Source organism: Sarcophilus harrisii, chromosome 2, assembly GCF_902635505.1.
Source record: "Sarcophilus harrisii chromosome 2, mSarHar1.11, whole genome shotgun sequence".
NCBI lineage: Eukaryota > Metazoa > Chordata > Mammalia > Dasyuromorphia > Dasyuridae > Sarcophilus > Sarcophilus harrisii.
This window is the reverse complement of record NC_045427.1, coordinates 18,346,544-18,371,188: the sequence shown is the minus strand read 5'-3', so window position 1 is coordinate 18,371,188 and position 24,645 is coordinate 18,346,544. Positions and strand designations below refer to the sequence as shown.

Below are 24,645 nucleotides of genomic sequence, written 5' to 3'. Positions count from 1 at the left end.
CCTTTCCAATCTAAATCTGGATCTGCCTATCAATGGGCCCAGCACAGTCCATCAAGGCAAAGCAAGGAGACTCTCCTTGCCCCATTTCCTCAACCTTCACACACACATACACAAACATACGTGCTATATAGAGAGCTATACATGTAGGAATATACTTCTGTTTGTATATATATTTATAATGGATAATATATGCTATCGATGTGTTTGGTATATATAAGTATGTCCATATTTATGTATAAATATATACATATATTATATACATATAATATATACATTATATGTCATTTTATATAATATATATACACATGCATATATATGTATATACATATATACTTATCTATGTTTTATCTGTTGTTCAGTCATGTCTGACTATGTGTGACCCACGCAGCACAGCATGCCAGACCCTTCTCTCCTCCACTGTCTCCCCAAAGTCTGTCCAAGCTGCAGTTTGTTGCTTCCATGACATTATCTCTCCATCTCATCCTCTGCCACCCCCTTTACCTTTTTCCTTCAAGCTTTCCCAACATCAGGGTCTTTTCCAATGACCCTGATCTTCTCATTATGTAGCTAAATTATTTAAGTTTCAGCTTCAGTATTTTGACCTGAATATTTTGAACTGATTTCTTCAATTGTTGCCTGATTTGACCTCCTTGCTATTATATAATATAGATGTGTGTATTCATATTTATCTACTTATCTACACACACATAAAATATTTTGCAAACTCAAGAGAGTTAGATAAATGCCTGCTGGTGATACTTTACGCCCCACTTAGGGCAGATACTTTTTTGTTTTTGCATTCCCAAGCCTGGTATATAGTAAGCTCTTAATAAATGCTTGTCAATTGATCACTTTTTTGGTTCCCTAGGACTTCTTTTCTTTTTCTAAGCTGTCTTCCTGTATCTTTTTAATTGACTTGTGAATTGAGTCAGCTAAAGAAGTCCCAAAGGGGATAAGGGAGAGAATCTAGAATTAAAAAATGTTTTAAACAAATGTAATATATATATATATATATATATATATATATATATATATATATATATATATATGTTGAATGGGGGAACTGGGGAAAACTGGGGGAACATATTAAATAAATGTAATAAAAATTTTAAAATAATATATATAAAAATTTAATTAAGTCACTTGAAAATTTCAAAAAAAAAAAAGAAGTTCCAAAACAAGATCATGGGGACAAGGGATCAAAATCACAGAAGGTAGAGGCTGAACAAATCTTATAGATAATAATATTAATAATGAAACATTTCTTTGAGTTTTGTGAAATATTTTACAATTATTATCTCATTTGATCCTAATGACTACCTGAAGGTACGTACTATCATTATTCCCATTTTACATCTGAGGAAACTAAGGCATGGAGAGGTTAAGTGGCCAGTGAGTGTTTGAGGCAGGATTTGAACTCAGGTTTTCTTGATTCCGGTCTTACTTCTCTATTGGGAGCATCACTCATCTGAACCCTAATCTAGTTCACACACACACACACACAAAAGATAAACTGAGTCCAAAGACCTGTTTCTGCCTTGCTGAGAGCAGTATCAGCAGGGGGCTCCCAAGCTGCAGACTCCTCTTCTCCCTCTAGATTTCTGCTCTAAACCTCCTGGCTCCCGCCCGTGTTTGGGCCAGACTTCCTTTCTGCGAGCCCCCCCATGGCCAGGCCCGGAGCTTAGCTTTATTCCCACAGGCCGCTCACCAGCCAGATCACAACAAAGGCAAAGTGTACAATCAGCAGGGCCTCCCGGAGGGCACCGGGCAGGCAGTCAGCTGGCACGGGCTGGGAGAGAGCGCACAGTGGGGGAAATAACGAGAGGGCCTTTTCATGGAGAAGGTGTGGAGGGGAGGTGGGGGATTGGGTTTGTTGTGCTCCAGTTTGACCCCTTTTATTTTAAACGATGAAAGGTGGGGATTCCCGGCACTGGGCTCAGAGATCTGCTGCAGAGTCAGGGATGGGAGACAGGGAGGATATCAGAGTCCACAGAACTCCAGAGCTGGAAGAAGCCTCCAACAGAGGATGGCAAAACAGAAAAAAGACTTTCCACTCCCACTTTTCCAAGACTTTGCTCACATCCTACTTTCTGCAGGAGGCTTTTCCGGTCCTCTTGGCCACTGGTATCTTCCCCTCCGAAATCTACTTTGTCTATAACATGTATATACTAATTATCCGTATGGTATCTCCCCTCCCCCTGACATGAGCTCCTTGGGGGCCTTTCTTTACTTCACTAGGTCTTAGCACACAGTAGGTGCTTATTAAATATTTGTTAACTGACTAACTGCAAAACACAGAGAATCAGACTGAAAAAGTGGGGGACAGCAGGGCTGTGAAGCCCAGCCTTTTTACCTCCCACGGTGGTTGTGATGAAATCAAAGATTGTTTGTAACTTGTGGCATAGGTTGTTCAGTCCTTTCGGTCATGTCCATTTCTCTGGGACCCTGTTTTTGTGGCAAGTATAATGGTTGGCCATTTCTTTCTCCAGCTCATCTTACAGATGGGGAAACTGAGGCAAGGGGTGAAGTGGCTTGCCCAGCTCACACAGCTAGTAAGTGCCCGAGGCCAGATTTGAACTCAGGAAGATGAGTCTCCCTGATTCCAAGCCCAGTGCTCTATCCACTGTGTCACCCAGACTGTCCCATTAGGCACATAGTAGGCACTTAATAAATACTTCCCTTCGTCCCTCCCTCTCTTTCTTTCTTCTTTGGCAGTTTTATTGGATGCAATCAGCGGTAGGGAAATAAAAGGGAAAGGTTACGGAAGGCTTAGAGGGATCTGGAGCGTGTGGCCTCCGTTCCCCAGGTCCCAGGAGGCATGGAAGAATTGAGAGCAGAGGAGTGATAATAAGTTGAGATTTTTGCGGTTCCCCGAGCTTCTTCCTCTCCCCCCCCCTTTCTCAGGAGAATTACAGCCCCTGGGGCAGTTCCCAGGCGTCCCGCCCCACCCTCGGGCCCCACTGCCAGCTTCGGGTACTGACCTCAGACTTGAAGGCTTTCCCGAAGCCCGAATGACTGCCAGGAGCAAAGTCGCGGCCGGGCACGCAGCTCACCACGGCGGGCATCCCGTTCTCGCAGGAGAAGTTCTTCACGGGGTCCACGGCCGCCTGGTTGCCCAGCTTGCAGCTGGAGATGTGGGCTTCGCTGCCCGTGCAGTCCATGGAGTACGGCCAGTAGCGCTGTTTCCGCCGGCTGGCATACATCCTGCGAGAGAAGGGGACACGGACAGGGTGACTGTGCTGGGAAGGCCGCCTGACCCTGAGCAGGGCTTCCGCAAAGATTCACAGGCCACAGGCAGGTACTGCGGCTGTAAGCATGGGGGGCCAGAGACCATGATGCTGGTTGGGCTCCGGCCTGGGGGGCCACAGACCAAGATGCCGGATGGGCTCTGGCCTGCACGTTCTGGGTTCGGTTTCCAGCACCCTCCCAGCTTCTTGTGTTCTAAGGTTCTTCTCACTTGCACATTCTCAAAGATTCCCCCCCTGCTTTCCATCCTTTGCTCCAAAGGTATCATCTTCCACTCAATTGTCCGGGCAACATGGCTTCCCATCACCAAACCACCCAAAGGGCTCTATCCAAGGTCCCCAACTCTCCTGACTGCTAAATCTCCTTTTTTCTTCCCCCGTGACCTGCCACTGCTTCCATCTTCTGTAAGTCTTTCCTCCCCCACCCCCAATCTCAACCCTTCCCCCCCATTTCTCCTTTGACCTTATCTCTGTTACTGTCTGACCAAGTTAAGTGGCCCTCCCTCCTCCTGGGTATTGCCGCCATGTGCAGACTGTTTGACACAACGAGGGGTTTGGATAATGGCCACCTTCAGGTACTTGCAGGGCTTTTGGAAAGGCAGCATGATGCTGGGCCCACTGGGGGAGCTCCAGGCAGTTCCTGAAGCACATTGCCGGTCCGGAGGCAGAGGACCCGGATTTAAATCCAGGATCACCCTTAACTCCTTCTGTGGCGATGGGCAAGTCACTGGAGCCCCAAAGAAATGATTAAATAATCCATAGGAAACAATTTGCAAACATCATCTAAATGCTTGTTGTGGTGGTTCTTATTATGAACTCCAGGGCCCCATCTTCATTTTGGATTCGCCCAGATGACATCAAATGTCCCTTCTGCTCCTAAATCCGTGTTTCTGTGAGAGGGATTTGACTTTTTCTGTCTGATCTTACAAGAAAGGATTAGGAGAAGGATAGCAGAAGGCACAGAAGGGGCAAATGGAAGTCCACCATCAGGAAAAAATTAGACTAAACTTCTCCAAGTGGTAGGCTCCCCAAAGTAGCGGCCTTTAAGCAAAAGCTGGAGGGAGCATTTATTACACAACTACTTTGTGCCGTAAGGAGGGAGGTTAGGTAGTGCAATGGATGGGGCACCTGTCCTGGAATCATAAAGACCTGAAGTCAACTCTGGCCCCAAACGCTTACTAGTTGTGTGACCCTGAGCAAGTCACTTCTCCTTGTTTGCCTCAGTTTCCTTATCTGTAAAATGAGCTGGAGAAGAAAATGGCAATGCACTCCAGGAACTGCCAAGAAAAGGGTCAGGAAGAATCACCTATGACTGAAACAACTGAACAAACAACAACGCCGTTGTGAGAGGGCTCTCGTTCATGACTGGATGGAGCTAGATGGAGTTAAGTGGTTCCTTCCAGTTCTGAGAGTCTGGGGGACTGTTCTAGAGGGAAGTATTAAAGGTTCTTGAGCTGAGAAAATCAGTTTCCCACAGAATGAGAGATTTAGAGCCAGAAGATCTGTCCAAGTCCTTCAGAGGAGTTGCCTGGGACCTGGGGAGATGAAGAGCTTAGTCTAAGGTGACAAGATCATTTGTGCCTTGCTGGCTCATCAGTCATATCATTTATTATGTACCTACTATGCGCCTCCAGAGGATACAAAGACAAGAAACAGATACTGTCCTCCAAGAAGCTTAAAGTCAGTGGGGGGAAGCACACGTATATACGTATAAATCCAAACGACTGAAGAGGCGAAAGAGGGAGCCAAGTGGTGCAGTGGTTAGAGCGTCAGACTTGGCAGCCAGAAAACCCAAGCTTGACTCTGGCCGCAGACACCGACTAGCCGTGGAATGCTAGGAAAGTTACTTTATCTCTGCTGTCTCTTTGTCAATCGGGGATAATCACAGCACTACCTGTCAGTATGGTGAGGACCGATGAGATCGTATTTAGAAAGCACTCTATTAACCATAAAGCATTTTATAAATATCAGCTATTACAAAGAAGAAATCATCTTCAAGATTCATCTGCTGGCAGCACTCGGTAAGGAGGGGGCAGGAGGGGCAGGATTGCCAAGGATTTGGCACGTAAGCTTCCATCTTGCTCTCCTCTCTGGAGGAAAGACTTCCTTACCCCAGGAAAGGGAGGATACCTGCACGATGGAGCAGCCGGAGTCAGACCTCGGAACAAAGACCCCCCGTTGGCCTCCCGGGTCTCTCCTTAATGTCCCTGCCTGGTCCCTCTCCCCCCAACTGGCAGAACATCCCAGAAAAACTGTCAACAAAACCACTGCCAACTAAACGCTTTCTTCTTCGGTTGCTTCCCTCTGCACAGTCTCCAGATGATCAAAGTCCTTCCTGAACTGTGGAGCCCACAACTCAACCCCCAGCACCACGGACAATGCCCGACGGAGGGACTGCCCTGGACTCCCCCCCCCCTTAAGCGGGAGGGAGGTACCCGGCCCTTGGGGACGTCCTGCAGGCCTCGGAGGCAGGCCGACCCGAAGATGGCTCTTGGACTCTTGGGAGTGAGTGAGCCCTGGATGGAGGTGGGCCAACAAGATATGAGTCAAGAGGCCGGGCTGGGATGCTGCTGCTCCTAGGGCTGTGGTTAGCACTGGCCCCACCCCTTCCCTCCTCCTTCCCTCCTGTCTCTCAGTTTTGAACATCGTGTTCCCTCTCCACATGGAGGGGGCAGAGGGAGGTCTCCAGGGATGTCAGCGAAGATGGACACGGGGAGCTCAGCACATGGCTCTTGGCTCAGAAAGGAGCCTGTTCCATTTGCCCCTTCTGTGCCTTCCGCTGTCCTTCTCCTAATCCTTTCTTGTAAGCTCAGGAAGAAAAAGTCAAATCCCTCTCACAGAAACACAGGATTTAGGAGCAGAAGGGACATTTGATGTCATCTGGGCAGATCCACTGATTTTTTCAAGTGAGAGCATTAAGATGGGGCCCTGGAGTTCATAATAAGAACCACCACAACGAGCATCTAGATAATGTTTGCAAATTGTTTCCTATGGGTTATTTAATCATTTCTTTGGAGCTCCAGTGACTTGCCCGTAGTCACAGAAGGAGTCAAGGGCGATCCCTGGATTCAAATCCGGGTCCTGCCTCTGGAAACGGCAATGTTTCCAGAGCCCTTACTTCATGGAGTAATGGATGGGAAGGCCAGGACTTCCCTTATACAAGGGAACCAGGGTCCGTTTTCTCTAGGAGTCTGGGGTGACAAAGGCCTCTATTTGATTGCCCTGTGGCATTTACATCCAAGGAAACCGAGGCTGAGTTCAGTGAGTTGCCCGGAATGGAAGAGAGGATTTGAATTCAGGCCTTTTTGCTCTATCGACTATACCAGCTGCCTCCTCTTGTATCAATCTGGAATTCCAAGGGACCTCGGAGGGCTCTTTTTACAAATGAGGAAACTGAGACCCGTGGAGAGGCAGGGATTTTGCCGAAGCCTCCTATACAGTGTTTGAACCCAAATCCTCTCATTCTTTCCATAGCAGCTGGCCACCAAGGGCAAACGAAGCGATCACCAAATGAGACCTCGAGCCCTCTTCTCTTCTTTCTGGTGCCGTCTCTTATCACAGCACTGAAGATTCGGAAGTACGAGGGAGCCTGGAGGCCACCGAGCCTCTTATTTTACAGAGAAGGAAACTAAGGCACAATGGTGTTAAATGACCGGGTCAGATGGCTGATATTTTAAACAGGACTAGAAGTGTGGTCATTCTGAATCCAACCCTCTGGGTTCTCCACTGGGTTATCCTGCCCCTGCACACAGATTTGTGTCTGGGAGGGGCCCCTGAAGGCAGCCCCCTTATTTTTGCTTTCTTTTTATCATTGGTGCTTAATACAGAACCTGTCATGTTCTGGGTGCCGAAGAAATGCTTGTGGATTGACTGAGGGAGGTTGCTTGGGGAGCTGGGAAGTTAAGGGCACTACAGTTATTACTCTCCCATTTTATACATAAAACTGAGGCTTGGAGGTGTTAAATGACTTGCCTGGGGTCACGGGTTTTGTAAGTAGCTCCAGAGGGATTTGAATCCAGCTCCTCCTAACCCCCTTGCCAGGACATTGGCCATTACCACATGCTGCTGTACACTCTTGCATCATGGCCCTAAGCCATGTCATTTCACTATAGTGTGAGCCATAAAACAACGGTGTTTTCTTCTCCCTCTTACCTGTCACTGCTTCTATCTTCTGTATATCTTTCCTCCCACCCCCACCCCCAATTTCAAGCCTTCCTCCCCCCATTTCTCCTCCGAACTTATCTCTGTTACTGTCTGACCCAATTAAGTGGCCCTCCCTCCTCCTGGGTATTGCCGCCATATGCAGACTGTTTGACACAACTAGGGGCTTGGATAACGGCTGCCTTCAGTACTTGCGGGGCTTTTGGAAAGGCAGCATGACACTGGGCCCACTGGGGGAGCTCCAGGCAGTTCCTGAAGCGCATTGCCGTTTCCAGAGGCAGGATCCAGATTTGAATCCGGGGATCGCCCTTGACTCCTTCTGTGACTATGGGCAAGTCACTGGAGCCCCAAAGAAATGATTAAATAACCCATAGGAAACAATTTGCAAACATCATCTAGATGCTCGTTGTGGTGGTTCTTATTATGAACTCCAGGGCCCCATCTTAATGTTCTCACTTGAAAAAAATCAGTGGATCCGCCCAGATGACATTAAATGTCCCTTCTGCTTCTAAATCCTGTGTTTCTGTGAGAGGGATTTGACTTTTTCTGCCTGAGCTTACAAGAAAGGATTAGGAGGATAGTAGAAGGTACAGAAGGGGCAAATGGAAGTCCACCATCAGGAATAATGTGTTCCTTGTAATTAATATGCAGTGGCCACAATGTCCCAGAACCCTACTGGAGGGATGTCTGAGAGATGCATCACTGAGTGGGAAAAGACCTCAGTGACCAGAATGTCCAGCTGGGGGCCTGGGTTCAAATCAGCTTTGTTATTGACTAGCTCAGTTTCCTCATCTGTAAAATAGAAATAATATTTCTGGGTCTTTTTGGCAAAAATACTTGCCATTTCCTCCCCCGGATGATTTCACAGATGAGGAAACAGAGGCAAATGCGGTAAAGTGACTTGCCCAGGGTCCCACAACTAGATTTAAACTCGGGAAGATGCGTAAGCTTCCTCTCTGTCCACTGGCCCACCCGTAAAGTCCAGCCTGCCTCACAACAGCCAGGGAAGGCAGAGAAGCAGAAGCCTGGGCCTGTTTCAGGAACACGCAGGGAGATCTGGAGTCAAGGCAAACAAGCCAAGCTAACTGCTGCTGTGGGGAACTGTTCCAACAGTCACGGTGCTGAGGCAGAAGGACGTTTTTAGGGACAACATAGTCACCCTCCCTCCCTGTAAGCAGCCTTGCAAATGGGGATAACGGCTTTGTCCTTCATCTGAAGAGATGGCTGGGAACTTGGAGGGTTTGGGGACCTGGAGCCAGGGAGCTCAGCCATCTGATTGTAGCCCCCACGTCATCCTGTGGGATCCCCTCTCACATCGAGGAAGGAGACTCAGCTTCCACTCGAATATGTTGGATTTGGAGGCAAGAGAATCTGGCTTTGAATTCTGGCTCACTTACTAGCCATGGTTTTTCCCTCAGTTTCCCTTTTGGTAACCATGAAGAATCAGGATAAGGAGAAGAGGGCTGACTGAGGTGGGGTCCCCGACTCTGGCACTTGTAGCTGTGTGACAACAGGCAGACCACTTAGCCTTTCTGTGCCTCAGTTATACCTCTGTAAAATGGAGTTGTCATTGCCATGTTGGTCTATCTCTGTACAGCACTCCAAGGGAGATCTGTTCCCCCGACTTCCCACACCCCATAATCAGGACTCAGAGATGGACAGGACCAGAACAGTGGGTGAGAGTTGGGAAGAAACCAACTTAGGTTTGAGGTTGGAAGATGCTTCCTGGCTACAAGAGCTGTCCCGGCGTGGAAGGGGCTGCCTGGAGAGGAGATGCTATCAGCGCCTTAGCTGACTTGATTGATAGGGAAGCAGCAGAAGGCGAGGCCGGGGGGTGGGGAGCCTATGTTAGTCCCTCTCTTAAGAGAGTTAAAGCAGAAGAGACTCAGAAATTCTCCAGGCCGGCTCCCTCCGCTGATTTTTAAACTGGACCAGGGAGTCATTGGTGCAGGGATGAGCAAACTTGCTCCTCTGGCCTGGAGATGTGCAGCTGCCCCATCATTTCTACAAATGGGGAAACCAGGGCCCAAAGAGGGTCCTGAATAAGTGGTCAGGGGACATTATGTTTGGGAGCCCAGGTCTTTGTTCAGAGACCGTCTGGACCAATTCATTTATTTAGCAATTTGGGAAACTGAGGCCCGGAGAAGGGAAGGGCTTTGACCAAAGTCCGGTTTTGGACCCGACTCTAATTCCATGGCCCAAGAACATGGAGTTAATGCCATCTGCAGGGTGGTTTGCCCTCCTGGACCCAGGTGGGAGACCCTAGGAAGGCCTGAAGGGCGGGTCCCTGAGTCCAACGCTTCCCTCCCACAACCACGTCCCCAAGGAAGCCCCCAAGGGCCCAGCAGCCCAAGCTCCCACTTACTTGTACACCTTGGTGTTATACTTCTTCTCGTTGGGGAAGCCGAACATGCCGCAGATGACGCGCGAGTTCTTGGCGGTCCAGTGCTTGTCGCAGACCTGCTTCCAGCCGTTGCCGTCCTTCACCTCCACGTAGCCCTCTGTCACCGGGGTGCGCTTCCGGTATGCCGAGAGCACGGCGCGGATCCGAATGTCGTCCACCTGGATGTTCATGTTCTAAAGAGACGGTGTGGGAAGGAGAGGGGTCAGCGGGAGCAGCGGCCCAGTGATGGCGGGCAGCCCCCCCCCCCCCAAAACCCCTTGCAGACGGAGGGCGGGCTGAGCCAGCAAAGGTTATTCATCATCCCGGGACACCAGGCGGGGTGCTGCCCATCCCAGGGATGCAAGAAGGGGCAAGATAACCCAAACCTGCCCCAAGGAGCTCGCCATCCGGAGCATTAGGGCAATTATGTTCGCCCAAGAGCAGACAGGGTAGACTGGAGATAACGAACGCGGGAAGGCACTGGAGAGACAAGACATTGTAGAAGGGGAGATTTTATGGGGACACTGAAGGAAGCTGGGAAAGCCAGGAATGGGAGAGGAGCGAGGGCGTTTCAGGCCTGGGAGAAGTTGGAACAAGGCTCCATGAGCTCCAGAACGATGAACCCTTGTGTCCCTGTATCCTAGCACATGGCATACCATAAGCACTTATTAAATGCTTGTAATTGATTGATTCCTGTTCTATGAAGGGATCCCAAAGGACCATCAGATACCCATCCCTTCAAGGAGTTTACATCCTTTTGGGGGAGATGGGATAAGCACCCCAAAACCCCAGATCTCTGACTGAGTTAGAGTGAATGGTGCCCTCAACTTGCAGTCAGGAAAACCTGACTCCTGTATCCTGTATCCTGTATCAGCCACAAACTTAATGTGCAGCCTTGAGCAAGCCACTTTAACCTCTCCGTGCCTCAGTTTCCCCATTTGTAAAGTGATCGTGCTAGCACAGGGCAGGGAATTTGGCGTTAGAACATCTGAATTTGATTTGAACCCCCCTGAGCCTCAGTATCCCTAGCTGTAGCTTTCCACTTCCCCTTGTGACATCTCCATCGTCACAAACTCAATCACAGACCCCCCATAATGCTTCATTTCCATATGAGAAAACAAGCAGGGCAGGAGTTTGCCAAAGGTCACCACTCGGGTCAGTGCAGAGACAGTCCGGGCTGGGGGATGATGACGGGCGGCCTTGGGCTGATGGTGTTTGGGGAGCCAGGGTGGGGAGCCACAGGGGCGTGTGTCCTAGATGACAGGCCCAAGTTTTTCCACAGCTGGGAGGGATGTCGGTGGCCTGAGCCCCAGGAACATTTCTGAGGGACCAGCCTTGGTAAGAATTTGCCAGATCCGCCGTTCAGAGGTCAAGCACGCCGGGCCGGAACGTTAATTAACCTCCCCAGGCTCCAGCCTCCTCTCTTGGGTTCCCAGTGCAGGATATCCACAGCTGAGGAATCATGGGAAAAGAGGCGTCATCTTGGGGACGAGGATTCACTCCTGGCTACCCAGGGGGCTACTTCCCCTCGAGGTGCTCGGGATGATGGGCAGAGCACTGGATGAGTGGGCCTGGTAGATCAGCTTGCAACAATTGTTTAATTATTTATCCCCATTATGAAGGGCAATGTGGCAGGCGGAGATAGGGCCGGGGAGAGGGGCAGGGCAGAGCAGGGTCTGGGCAGGGCAACCCTAGGCAGGACTCAGAGAGAGCCCGGCAGTCTCGCAATGCTGGGTCACACAGACCACAGGCTCCCTTCCCCTCCGTCCCATCAGGGAACTTGGAAGTTATCTGTCGGGGTTTGGTCGCTTCCATCATGGGCCAATTCTTCATGACCCCGTTTGGGATTTTCTTGGCTATTACTATTACTAAAGAAATCTGCCATTCTCTGCTCCAGATCATTTTACAGATGAGGAAACTGAGACAAACGGGGTAGAGTGACTCGACAAAGGCCATGCAGGTAGTGTTTTGGGCCAGGATTTCCTGATCCCGGTTCTAGTGCTCCATCCAGAGGCCGTTTGACCTTCATTCTCAAAGGGAGACGATGCCGTGACATATAAGTGAGTTGGATTTGAAGGGGGGAGGCCTGGGTCTCCTTTTCCCCTCCAGAGCACATAGAGGTGATGGCCCTGGATGGAATGGGAGACCTCGACCTTTTTAAGTTAAGTCTCTGACAGATCTCAGTTGGACCAAGGCAACACCCACTTAGAGATTAAGGTTGGGGACAATTGAGGCACAGAATCTCCTCTTTTACTTAGTCCAAAAAAATCTAAATGAATGAATGAATGAATGAATGGAGGAGTCTGGGAGGGAAAGTGGCTCAGGGTTTCCAAAGCAGACATGGCCGCCGCCCTCTGTGGTCCTGACTCGGTTTCCTGTCCCTAGAATGAGAGTCGGCAGGAAGGTAGCCAGGGAGCATCATGGTAGGTCTGGGTGGGGCTCGGAATGGCGGACTTCCAGAAGTGATGGTGTGTCCCCACTGGGAGTTCCCTAGAGAAATGATCTAGGGAAAAATGATCTAGGAAAAAAAAAGTCACTTTCCCCCACACAGACATCAATCAACAAGCATTTATTAAGTGCTTACTATTTACACGGTATCTGTTTCCTAATCAATAAGACAAAGGTCACAGTTGTGGGTCCGAGGACCACCCGGAGGCAGAAGGTGGTCTCTGGGGCCTGCGAGAAGGTGCATCCCAGGACAAGAAGGTGGCGTGAGGGTGATGGCCGGCGGGGGCGGTTGGACGGGGGGGGGCGGGGGGGCGGTTACTGGGAATGGGAGGGAGGGCGGAGAGGAATCCAGGGAGCCCAGGGCCAGCTGCTGCCAGGCTGCCAACATGGAACTCACTTCTCGGCGGGGCCCTCAGGCTGAAGAGAGCCACTGTGTGGTGCTCAGGGCAGAGCCGCTCTCTTCTGGCCCCAGCTCCATAAATCAGAGCGGCAGCCCGGACTCACAAGGGATCGCTTCAGCGATTCCAGCCCCACGAGCGGTGGAAAATCTGTCATCCCGGGATGCTGGTGTCTGGCCCACTTCCCTCCATGCTGAGCGGAAGGAAGGCCGCCGCTGGCAGGGCTGCGTTTTCCAGCCCTGTAGAGCCTCTTGGGACGGTTCCTCCCATCGGCCAAGACACCTGGGCCCCAGGTGACCGGCCCTCCTGCCCACCGGCCATCTGGCCACCTCTGGAGGGCGGCGGGAGCGAGGGTCACAGAGAGAAAAACCGGGGGAGGTGCTGTCCTGCGACATCACCCCGCCCCAGCTTGGCTCTGGGCCCAGAACTCTGCCTACAGAGGAAGGGGGGCCCGAGTGATAGCGCTGCTCCTGCCTCCCTTCCGCCCCTCCCGGGAGCTATGGATGGCTGAAAGGACAAGGTGAACAAGTCCTGTGTGCAAAAGCCTGGGGATCTGGGGCACAGGGGAAAAGTGGGGGGGACCAAAGCCCGGGAGGATTCAGTCCAAAGCTGGCCCCAGGAGGGAAGCCCCATCCCTATGGAGCATCAGGGACCCAAGCAGGTGTTAGCTCCCACCTCACCCCCTTTGCCATTGACTGAGGACAGATGGACATGGCTGGCACTGGGGTCAGGCAGAACCTTAGTGCCCCAGATCCCCAACTCCTAGCCCTCCTCCTCTTATCCCAGAATTCTCATTTCGCTTGAGTCTAACTTTATTGGGCATGGTTACAGATCCCACATGGGGCATCTGGATATAAGCCAGGGCTGGATTGGTGCTGTCTCCGTGATCCTGATCCTATTATCCTATTTCTCTGGGACTCAGTTTTCTCATCTATAGGATGGGCATAATAATACTTATCTCAGGTGGGGCAGAAGGGAAACCGTAGTGGGTCTGAAATCAGAGGCACCTGGGGTCCCATCCTGCCTCGCCCTTCCACATGCCATTTGTGTGACCGGGGCAAGGTACCGAGCTCTGATGCTCAGCATCCTCATCTCTAAAATAAGCTAGAGAAGGGAATGGCCAATTGCTGCAGCATCTCTGCTGAGAAAACCCCGGATGAGGTCACGGAGAGTCAGAGGAAACTGAACAACTCCACTTTGCAGATGAGGAAACTGAGGCCAGAGGGAAGATTTGAACTCAGGTCCCTGACTCCAAATCCAGTGTTTTGTCAGCCTCAACTAAGATCTTCCTCTCTGACTGTCCCGTGTCCAGAGCCATCATTGTACTCTTGGGGCCAGAGGGAGGAGGGTGTGGCTGGGTACCCTCGACATTCAGCTTCCAAGAAAGCAAGCACACCATCAGTCAGTCAGTCCACCGACATGTTAAGGCCCTGCTGTCAAACGCTGAGGACAATTGCAGAATAAGGCAAAAAAAAGTTCTCAAGGAGCTCATGCTCTAACGGGAGAAACAACATCCCAATGACAAGGTCCCAAAAAACAATGTATTCAGCATCAATCGGAGATAATTTCAGAGGGAAGGTGCTGGCATTAAGGAGAATCCACACTGGAAGGTGCTGTTGCACCCTCTAAATTTTCTGCCTTGGGCCACCAGCCCTACCACCTCCCCCTAGTTCTGTTCCCATACCCAGGACACTTTGTTTCCTCCTCCCTAACCTCCGACTGCCATGTTATTACTTATCTGTTTTATGCATATAAATCTGGCTTCCCAGCTACTCTTAAAACCAGCGGGCGGGGCCTGGGAGCGACCCCAGCACAGGATTATAAACAGAAGGGAGGGGCCTGCAGGAGGGGTCCCTCCCCATCCCCCCCCTTGGGAACTCGGACTCAGAGAGCGAGCCTTCAGTGCCTACGTGAGGACGGACGCACACCAAGCAGCCAGATCCGAGGGGGGGAAAACCCTCCATTCATCAGCTCCTTCTGGGAGATCTCGTTGTACCAAAAAAATCCCCGGCTCCAGCCCGTTCCTCCTGACGTCAGCGCTCTGGAATCCCTCCGGCCGCCTCGCACAGCCACATGTGCCGGGGCTGCTTCAGGACTCGCGCCCAGAAGCCAAGAGAAGCTTCCAAAGCCCTTTATTTTAAACAAGGCCCGGCCGCCCTGCGCCCTCTGACAAGCGCCGGCCGCTGGGACGGGACTCGGGGCAGCCCTCGGAATCAGGGAGCCTCTGAATTGTGCTTTCTCCCCCCCCCCCTCTCATCTCTTCCACCCCCCTCCGGGACACATCACGGTCTCATCACAGGAGCAGCTCGGCCCAGGAAAGGAGCCCCAGCTTGGAAGTCGGGGGTCCTGGGCTTGCATCTGACTGAACCCGCCCAAGGGATTGTGGGTTTCAAGCTGTCAGGGGATCTCAGAGCCCTTCCAGCCAAGCCCCCATTTTTCAGAAAGGGAAAGGGATTCACGCGGAGGCCCACAGCTGAGGATCGCAGAGAATGGGGGCTCTGGAGCCCGTCCAGTCCCATCACCGACTTCCCAGAGCACACGTTTCCCAGGCTTCCCATGCCCTGTCTCAGGGAGCTCTGGGAGAGCCGGAGGAGCCACTGTCCCCATTTTACAGACGGTAACAAGGAGGCAGGGAGGCTCCCCCTGCAGATCAGTGCTCGGGCTAGGAAGGAAACCCCAACTTTGGAGCCTGGGCTGGGCTGCCTGAATGGAGTCACTGATATTTAGCATCTGCCAAGAGCTTGAAAATTCCAGAGTGTGCAGAGCCAGGGTTTCGGCCTGAGAGGAAAGGTCACGGATTCTGAAAGTTCGGCTGGAGATTGCATGGGGGAAAGTGGGTCAGGAAAATAAACCAACGGGAGCATCCCCCCCACCATGGTCAAAAGTCAAAGGCCTGCACAAAGGCGGCCCCAGGAAGGAGGCGCAGAAGCCCCTCTGTCCTCCCAGACGGGGCTCCCCCAGAGAGACTGAGGCGCAGATGTGTCTGACAGAGGCCCCCCAACACACTCACACTCTCACACACACACACATACAAAATCACACTCATACACACACCACACACACACTCAGTCACATACATACACTCATACTCACACACAAAATCACACACACTCATGCACACAAAATCTCACACACACACAAAATCATACTCTCACACTCACACTCACTGCTGGGCTCTGAACTCTGGGATGCCCGCCCACTTTTGAATCCTACAGAGATTTTTTCCCATGATCTTTCCTCATTAGCATGTGATCTCTTTGGGGTCAGAGACCACAGCCTTAACAGGCCTTGTAGCCCTGGCACCTGGACCGGGGAGTGAACGTCTGGCCGGCAATTGAGAATAAGCACTCCCCAAGAGAAGGAACAACATCAGTCCTGGATTTCCCCATCTCCCCGCGCTTGCATCACTCTGGGGAACAGGCGAGCTCATTCCCTGTTGTCCGAACTCTTGCTATCTCTCTGCCTTTTCCCTCTCGGATTCACCCTCCACACAACCGCCAAATTAGCCTTCCTAAAACACCAGTCAGCCCATGTTACGCCTTGGTCTGTCTCTGTCTCTGTCCCTCTTTCTGTATATATATATGTATATAATTTTTTTCTTGAAGCAGTTGAGGTTAAGTGACTTGCCCAGGGTCATACAGCCAGGAAGTGCTAAGTGTCTGAGGTAGGATTTGAATTCAGGTCCTCCTGACTTCAGGGCTGGTGCTCCACCCACTGTGTCCCCTAGCTGCTCCTAGGCTCAATACATAGAACATGTTTCTAATGCTCAGTGCTACTACAGAATGGCTGTATCTGGAAGTGATGAGTTCTCCTCACTGAAGGTCTCCTATCCGGGACTGCCCAATGGTCTCTCCAAATGCCAAAGGAACAGTGACTCAGTTGGACCAGATGCTAAGTCCTGTGCTGGACCCTGAGGCTACAAAAACAAGCAAAGCAATAAAAACATGAGACCTCAAAAAACAAGGTCAAAACATGAGACCTTCAAAAAACAAAACAACTTCTGGCTTCTCGACAAAGCCCCCGGGTGGGCGCTGGAGCTTAGATTCTATAATTAAAAGAACAACTCCTCCTCAGCCTGACATCTGAAGCCCTCGGTGGTCCGGCTCCAGCCGGATCTAACCGTCCCTCCGGCCACTCTCCCCCAGATGCAGCCGGCCATTCCTGCTTCTGTTCCCTATGTCGTGCAGGTCGGCACATGCTTCCTTCCCATCTTGGCCTCCTTCAAGGCTGAAATGAAGGGCCACCTCCTACAGGAAGCCTTTTCTTCCCTTTTTTATTTACCAAACATACACCTGGGTAATTTTTCAGCACTGACCCTTGCAAAACCTTCTGTTCCAACTTTCCCCCTCCTCCCCCCGCCCCCTCCCCCAGATGGAGGTAGTCCCATACATGTTAAATATGTTAAAGTATAAGTTAAATACAATATATGTGTATGTAGTTATACAGTTGTCTTGCTGCACAAGGAAAATTGGATCAAAAAGGAAAAAAAAATGCAAATGCAAGCAGACAACAGGGAGAGGGAGAAGGCCGTGCAGTGGTCTGCCCTCAGAGGAAGCCGGCTCTGATTATGGCAGCTGTGGGAACGTTCTCTGGGCTCTGAAAGGTTGTGCCCTCTGACCCTGAGGGCAAGGACTCCTGTGTCTGGCTCTCCCGGTGCCACAGACCAGCGAGGGGGGCACTTACTAGATGCTGATGGGCAGCCAGAGGGGCGGCAACTGGGAAAACCGGAGCTCAGATCTGTCCTCGTGCAGCCCCCGTTTGTCCGTTTCCTCATCCATAAAGTGAGAGCAACAGTGGCCTTCTCCTTCCTGCCAGGGGCGCCAGTTCACAAAGCCCAGCGCTTCACAGACCTTAAGACAGCGGCGAAAGCTGGCCCTTGGGCCCGTGGAATTGCCACGAGATGATGAATGAGCGCTTGGCCACTGAATGTGACCGGGAATTTAGGCGCCCCCCCCCCACCGCCTGCATTTTCTGCGCCAACACAAACCAGCCTGTTCCAAAGCCTTGCGGTCTGTCCTTTGACCTATTAAAGGCCCAGATGGGCTCAGGCCCTCCAAGAGAACTAGAACGCCAGCCCGGTGTCCATCTCATTGTAGCCAAAGAAACATGTCAAGCTGGGAGAAGCCCCAGCATGCTTTGGGGCTCTGGCGGGCAGAAAGTCAGTCAGAGCTTATGATGTGCTTAGGCTGAGGATACAAAACTGAGGATACAAAACGGGGTAACCCCTAGCCCCCCCTCCAGTCTAATGGGGAAGGCAGATGTGAATTAGGGACCCACCAGTCCATTTTTAGCCCGGATTCTAGTCCTCAGCTGCACCCCGTGAAGCATGAGGTGCTGTGGGCCAGAGGGCAAGGGCCGAACGTGGAGGGTCCCGGGGCCTGGCCACGCCACCCCCTTCACTACAAATGGTGGGCGTTCATACTGTGCTGAGACATTTGTATAGAACTTCCCATGTGTCGCTGCTGATTCTCACAACTATGTGGGAGGTCCTGATTTGACAGATGGGAATGACCTTGGGGGCAGGCTCACCTCAGCCCTGTGACTGAGGGCCATGGATGGGCCTCATGTGGGGCTATGGATGGGGTCCAGGAAGGACCCTCTCCTTCCCCCTCCTAAGGCAGGGACTTGCCCCTCTGACGAGACTCCAGCCCGGGAGGCCTTCAAGTCCTTTGGGCGCCTTCTGGGTCTCAGTTCCCAAAGGCCCCATGTGGGGAGTGGGGTAGATTAGCTCATCCTCTTCCCAGCTCCCATGATTCAGAACCTCCTCCCCCGCCCCTTCCAGCCACCCCCGCCCCCCCCAGTTCCTGGGGTCACCTGCGGGTGCTGGGCAGACGTGGGTGGAGCCCCCATCCTGCCCTGGGTGAGAGAACCAGAAGACCAGGCCCAGCCCATCCTCTGAGGCCGTTGAGCACAGAGTCCCATTTTACAGAGGAAGAGGCCTGGAAAAAGAAACGGCCTGAGCACTGGTGGCCACATTTGACGAAGGCTGAACTGACTGACGGCCACGCGGGTGGCAGAGGGCCTGCGAGCCCTGAAATCAGATCCAGCCTCGGAGCCTGGCTTAGCTGTGTGGCCCTGGGGAGATACTTGAGCTCTGTCAGCCTCCGTTTGCCCATCTGTCGGCCCAGGACCTCCGGGGGGCTTATGAGGATCAGACAGAGACACGTGGGAAGCTCTGTGCAAATGTCCCAGGACCGTGTGAACGCTGACATCTGTAGTGGGGGGGGGAACATTTGGCCCCTGCTCTCTGCCCCACAGCACTTCATGCTCAGGAGAGGGGGGCGGCCTTCAAGGCTCCCTGCAGCTCCGTGTTCCCTGAGGGCTGCTCTCCCTGGGAGAGCCCTGGATGCAGAGTCATCCCATGTTCCCTGGCTCTTGTCCAGGGCCGTGAAAGGGGGAAATGGGGCCTTTCCCAGCCGCAGGGCCCAGTCTTGTTTCCTGCTGCAATTATGGACCCCAGACATGGATTTCACATCTGTCTGTAAACTGTAGGGGACTGGGGGGACTCCATGTCCCAGGGGATCACTGGGAAACCCCTCTCTGGTCCTGAATCCACAGGTCATACATAGACTTAGAGCTGGAAGGGATTTAGAGACCACACAGGTCAACCCCCTCCTTGTACAGATGAGGAAAGAGAGACCTGGAGACACTAAGTGAACTTGCCTAAGGTCCCAAAGGAGGGAGAGTCATGTTTCGAACCCAGGTCTCTGACTCCAGGATCAGCCTCCTTCTCACTGCTCCTTCCTCAGCCTCCAGCCTAGAATTTCTCAGATTCCCTAATGGGGCAAGTGCGGTCACCAGCAGCCTCTGACTCACAGCTGGAGGACGTGGAGCAATTTGAGTGTGTGGGAGGGTTCCCTGGTGTCCCTCCGCCTGGGAGCAAAGGTTTCCATGTGCCCGGGTCTCACATGGGAGCAGAACTAGAGATGGGGAAGAGAGCGAGCTCAGAGAGGCAGCAAGCCTCCCCAGGAAAGCTGGGGCGAGTCACAACCTTTCTGGGTCTTGGCTTCCTCTCCCATAAAATAGGGGATCAGAGGTTCACATATTTGGAAGCAACTCAAAGGCCCACCAGCCCCATTTTACAGGGGCAGAAACTGAGGTCCCAGGAGATCATTTCCTTAAGGTTGTCCAGGAAGTTACAGAATTTAACCCAGATCTCTCTCTGTCTCTCTCCCTCTCTCCCCCCATATCTCTCCTTCCTCCCTCTTCTCTCTCTCTCTCTCTCTCTCTCTCTCTCTCTCTCTCTCTCTCTCTCATACACACACACACACACACACACCCTTGTGACTCCCGTGGATCTTCTTTCTTATCTTTGTCTCATTTGATCCTCACAACAACTTTGGGGACATGTGCTTTTTTATCCCTATTTTTGGCAGCCAAAAACCCTGCCACATGAGAAGCTAAAGGGATCCGGCCCAGGTTAAGCGGCTGAGATGGGATTTGCCCCTCGGGCCTCCCTGCCTCCAAGTCCACTGCTCTCTGGGCTGCACTGCCTTTGCATTCAAGGGCTAGCCTTGGGAAGTAGGCACTTTAGGAAAGGGAAACTGAGGCACTGAGGCTGCAGAGCCTTTAAGCCGGAAGGCAGCATGAGGGGGAGGGGCTGAAGAGAGAGCTGGCCACAAAAAAGGAGACCAGGGTTCGAATCCTGCTTCAGATATTTAAGCAAGTGACTTAGCGTCCCCGTCCCTCAGTATCATCGTCTGTAAAATGGACTCGGTGGCCTTGAAGGTCCGTCCCGGCGCTCCCTCTGGGATCCCGGGACAGTGAGAGGGTCCGATTGTTTTCCATCCCAGATGCTACCTAAACTCAGCCCTCATGGGAAGGCGTGTCCTGGTCTCCTCGGGCCGCAGGGGGTTCTCGGAGGCGGCCGGCAAGGCGGCCCCTCCCTGCTCTCAGCGGCAGGCGGGGGGGGGGGGGGGGCGGAGGGAGCTCGGCAGAAAGCGCCCCCCCTCCCGTCCCCTCCCCACCGGCGCTCGGGCCGCGACGTCGGAAGCTGCGCTTCTGTGGGTCCCACTGTGGTGAGAGTTTGGTACGTGCGTGTGTGAGTGAGTGGGAGCGCGCGCGCGGGGTCTGTGTGCAGTGTGTGAGTGTGCGCACGTGTGTGGAGTCTGTGTGTGTAGGATTGTGCAGTGTGTATGCACGTGTGTGTTTAGGGGGAGGAAGGCCGTGCTACAAAACTAAAAGGCGCGGACACAATGACTCTGGAAACCCTGAAATAAAAGGCTTCCGGGGGGCGCCCCCCTCCTCCTGACCCCGGGGGCATCTCCGGGCAGAGAACCTGCAGCGATCTACCATTGTCTTCTCCAATAGATTAGGGCAAACGGCTGGATTTGAACTCGGGTTTTCCTGCCCTGAGCTCTGAGTTACCCAGCTTCCTCCAGGACAAGGAGGGTGGCTAGTAGTGAGGGAGATGGGAGCCTCCTCACACCCAAATCTGGGCGGGAGAGGCCCACGGAGGCCGCCTGTACCCACCGTTTTACAGAAGAGACAGAGGGAGGCTAAGAGATTTGCCCAGAATCCCTCAGCAAGCGAGCTGAAGAGATGCGGTTTCCTTGACTCCAGCTCAGCCTTCTTTCTCCCAGTGACTCACTACAAAGGGTCTAAAGTGTGGTTAAAAGATCTGGATTCAAATCCTACCTTGGCATCTACGGCTTGCCTCCTGCCTCAGTTTCCTCATAAGTAAAATATGTCAGCCTTAATGACCTCAAGAGTCCTCCCCAGTTCGTGACCTCTCCGCCTGCTGGCTGCAGACATTAGTCACTGAATGTTTGACTAGCCAGTGGCCCGGTGGGAGCTTTTCATTCATCAGAAATGACTGCAGTCATTTTCCACAGGGATCCTTCATCCGAATTCCAGCTCACACGGCTGGAAGTCTCACAGGGAGCCTCCCTCACAACAAACAACCACTTTCTCCCATTTCGCAGGCATGGAAATTGGAAACTGGAAAGAAGAAGATGGTTCGTGTCCGTGGTCACGGAGCTGCTTCGTGGCAAAGCCGGGATTCAAACTTAAATCCTTAGCCAGACTGTCACAATCTCCCCGAAAGGTTCTAAGATCTTTGAAATCTTCCCTGAAAGCTTCTAAAATCTTTGAAATTTTCCCCGAAAGGTTCTAAGATTTTTGGAATGAACTAATGGCAAAGGATGTAGTCAGGGAATTGTAGGTTTAGAGCCAGGGGGAAGTGAATAAACTTTTATATATGGTGCCAGGAGCTGCACCAAGCAGTTTCAGTAATATTTATTATTAATATCAATTATTAATAATATATCATCATAATAAATATTAATGACATATTATTCAGTAATATTTAAGGTCAAATCATTTGATTTGACCTTACAGGATATCTAGTCCATTTCTTTAATATTCAGATATTTCTGTGATCTCAATTTGGATAGTCCCTCCAGTGATGTAGATTGCTACTCATCTGTGGCTGCCCATTCTGAGAGACTCTCCTCCCTGTCCTCCCATGAGTTCTCCCCAGAAGGTCCATCCAGTGAGCTGGAGGCTTCCTTCATCTCCACAGTCTGCATTAATGTCTGTATCTCACCACAGACCTGGGTCAGAGAACATGGGAGCTCACCAGGAAAGTGCTCGACTGCCCTCGGGTCACCCTTTGAGATCACCCTTCTCCAAGGGAGTAAATGAATGGATTGGGATCCGAAGTCAGGTTCCCTGCCTTCCAAATCCCATGTTCTTTCCACTTCGTTACACAATGCAATTTAGTTATAAACATCCCTCCATCATCCTCCTCCTCCCCCTCCTCCTCCCTCCTCCTCCTCCTCCCTCCTCCCTCCTCCTCTCCTCCTCCTCCTCCTCCTCCTCCTCCTCCTCCTCCTCCTCCTCCTCCTCCTCCTCCTCCCTCCTCCTCCTCCTCCTCCTCCTCCTTCTTCTCCTCTTCTTCTTCTTCTTCTTCTTCTTCTTCTTCTTCTTCTTCTTCTTCTTCTTCTTCTTCTTCTTCTTCTTCTTCTTCTTCTTCTTCTTCTTCCTCCTCCTTCTTTCTCTTTTTCTTCTTCTCTCTTCTCTTCTTTTCATCTTCCCTTCTTCTTTTTTCTTCTTCTTCTCCTTCTTTTCTTTCTTCTTCCTTTCTTCTCTCCTCTCCTCTCTCTCCTCCTCTTCCTCCTCACTCTCTCCTCCTCCTCCTCTCTCTCCTCCTCCTTTCTTCTTCTTCTTCTTCTTCTTTTCTTCTTCTTCTTCTCCTTCTCTTTCTTCTCCTTCTCCTCCTTTCTTCTCTTCTCCTTCCTTCTCCTTCTCCTTCCTCCTTCTCTCCCTTCTCCTTCCTCCTTCTCCTCCTCTCCTCCTCCTCCTCCTCCTCCTCCCTCCTTCTTCTCTCTCTTCTCTCTCTCCTCTCTCCTTCTCCTTCTCCTTCTCCTTCTCCTTCTCCTTCTTCTTCTTCTTCTTCTTCTTCTTCTTCTTCTTCTTCTTCTTCTTCTTCTTCTTCTTCTTCTTTTTCTTTTTCTTCTTCTTCCTTCTCCCTTCTTCCTTCTTTCATCATCATCCCGGGAAAATCGCCTGATAGAATCAGACAGAGGGGCTCATCCCTTCTCCAAAGCAGAAGTCCCCACCCTCAGCATGGAATAAATGCACAGCTGGGTCAGAGAGACCAGTATAGGAAGACCATCTGGAACTCACAGTGATGCACGTGGGACAAGGGGTCAGGCAGACCTTGCCACTGACAGAACAGGAAGAAAGAGAGATGGAATGAGAGCAGGGAGCTGGAAAGGAGAGTCCGTGGTTTACTGGAAAGAATAATCTGCCTTGACATTCCCTTGTGGTCAAGTCACTTTTTCTCACTGGGCTTCAGTTTCCTCATCTGTAAAATGGGAGGGTTGGATTTAGGGACCTCTGAGTTCTCCTTCCATTCAAAACCTCCTCTGAGTTTCTAAACAGAGTCACATGATACAGCCCTGCCCAAAGACCTGACCCTGCCTCTCATGGGCTGTGTGATCTTGGCACATCATTTCACTTTCCGAGTTTGATTTCCTCATCTGTAACACGACAGCTTCTGAGATCCTTTTGGGTCCTAGATCTGAGTCTATGCGTGGAGACAAAAATGAAGTAATCCCTGCCCTCAAGGAGTTCATATTTTATCGAGGGAGATCCCCTCAATCTCGTGTCTCCTGTCTCTGAATTTTCAGCGCACACAGTCTCTTCCAACCTTATGATGTGCTTTACATAGTGTCTCATACTATGGGTTCTTTTAAGCACAGATGAAGGTCCTCTGCCAGCCCAGCGACACGGGTCTGGGATCTAATTCATCTTTGCATCCCCTACAGCTGAGGTGGCAACAGTCCTCCAGGAAGATCTGAACCAGATTCCTACCTGTAGTTTCTGATTTCAAACTGTTGATATTTTATAAAGAAAGTTATAAACCAGCACGATCTTCTAAGTCAATATGTGGCTCACAGGGATCCTTATAAATCATTTAGTGGTAAAAATCATTTAGAGTGTAAACTTTGGTCTTCAGGGGTCTAGGAGGACCTTGGGCAAGTGAATTCCTCTCTCAGGACCTCAGTTTCCTCATGTGTAAAACCAGGAGATTGGGGGGGGGGAAATGATGCATGAGGTTCCTTTGCAGCTCTGGTGATTCTAGGGAAAATGCCTCCTGAGTGGGGCACTATAAAAGGGAACATTGTGTGCCTCAGACTTTTTCAATGCTTTAGTTAGATTTGCTGAACTGTTCTCCACTTCTACCCCCCACTCTACTCCTTTAAATCTTTTTTATTTCATAAGGGACAGCCATTTGGCTATACTGTAAATCTAGAAGGTGGGGGGGAAAATCAACAAAAATGTAAAATTCTGAAAAATAAATCATCAATTCTGTAGGGACAAGATAAGACACAAACTTAGAGCCTGGTGATCCTTCCCAATCTGGCCCCGCTTTCTCGGGTGGTGCAGAGTCCTGGGTTCAGTTTCTGGCTCAGCTCTCCACTACCTGTGTAGACTTGATTCAGTTTCTCACTCTGGGAGAGGAGTGAACCAGGAGGGCTCTAAACTCTCTAAAGCTCTATGT

At 51.3% G+C, this 24,645-nt stretch overlaps 1 protein-coding gene across 1 annotated transcript in view; it reads right to left on the bottom strand.

Moving 5' to 3' along the window:
* The window catches only part of LOXL2 (lysyl oxidase like 2), a 129,975-nt gene that overhangs the window by 53,765 nt on the left and 51,565 nt on the right, over window positions 1-24,645 (bottom strand). Inside the window, exons 4-5 of the mRNA XM_031949665.1 lie at window positions 9,772-9,983; window positions 2,982-3,204 (exon numbers count right to left, since the gene is read on the bottom strand). Coding sequence (XP_031805525.1) covers window positions 2,982-3,204; window positions 9,772-9,983 — 435 coding nt within the window. The remainder of the gene's footprint in view (window positions 1-2,981; window positions 3,205-9,771; window positions 9,984-24,645) is intronic.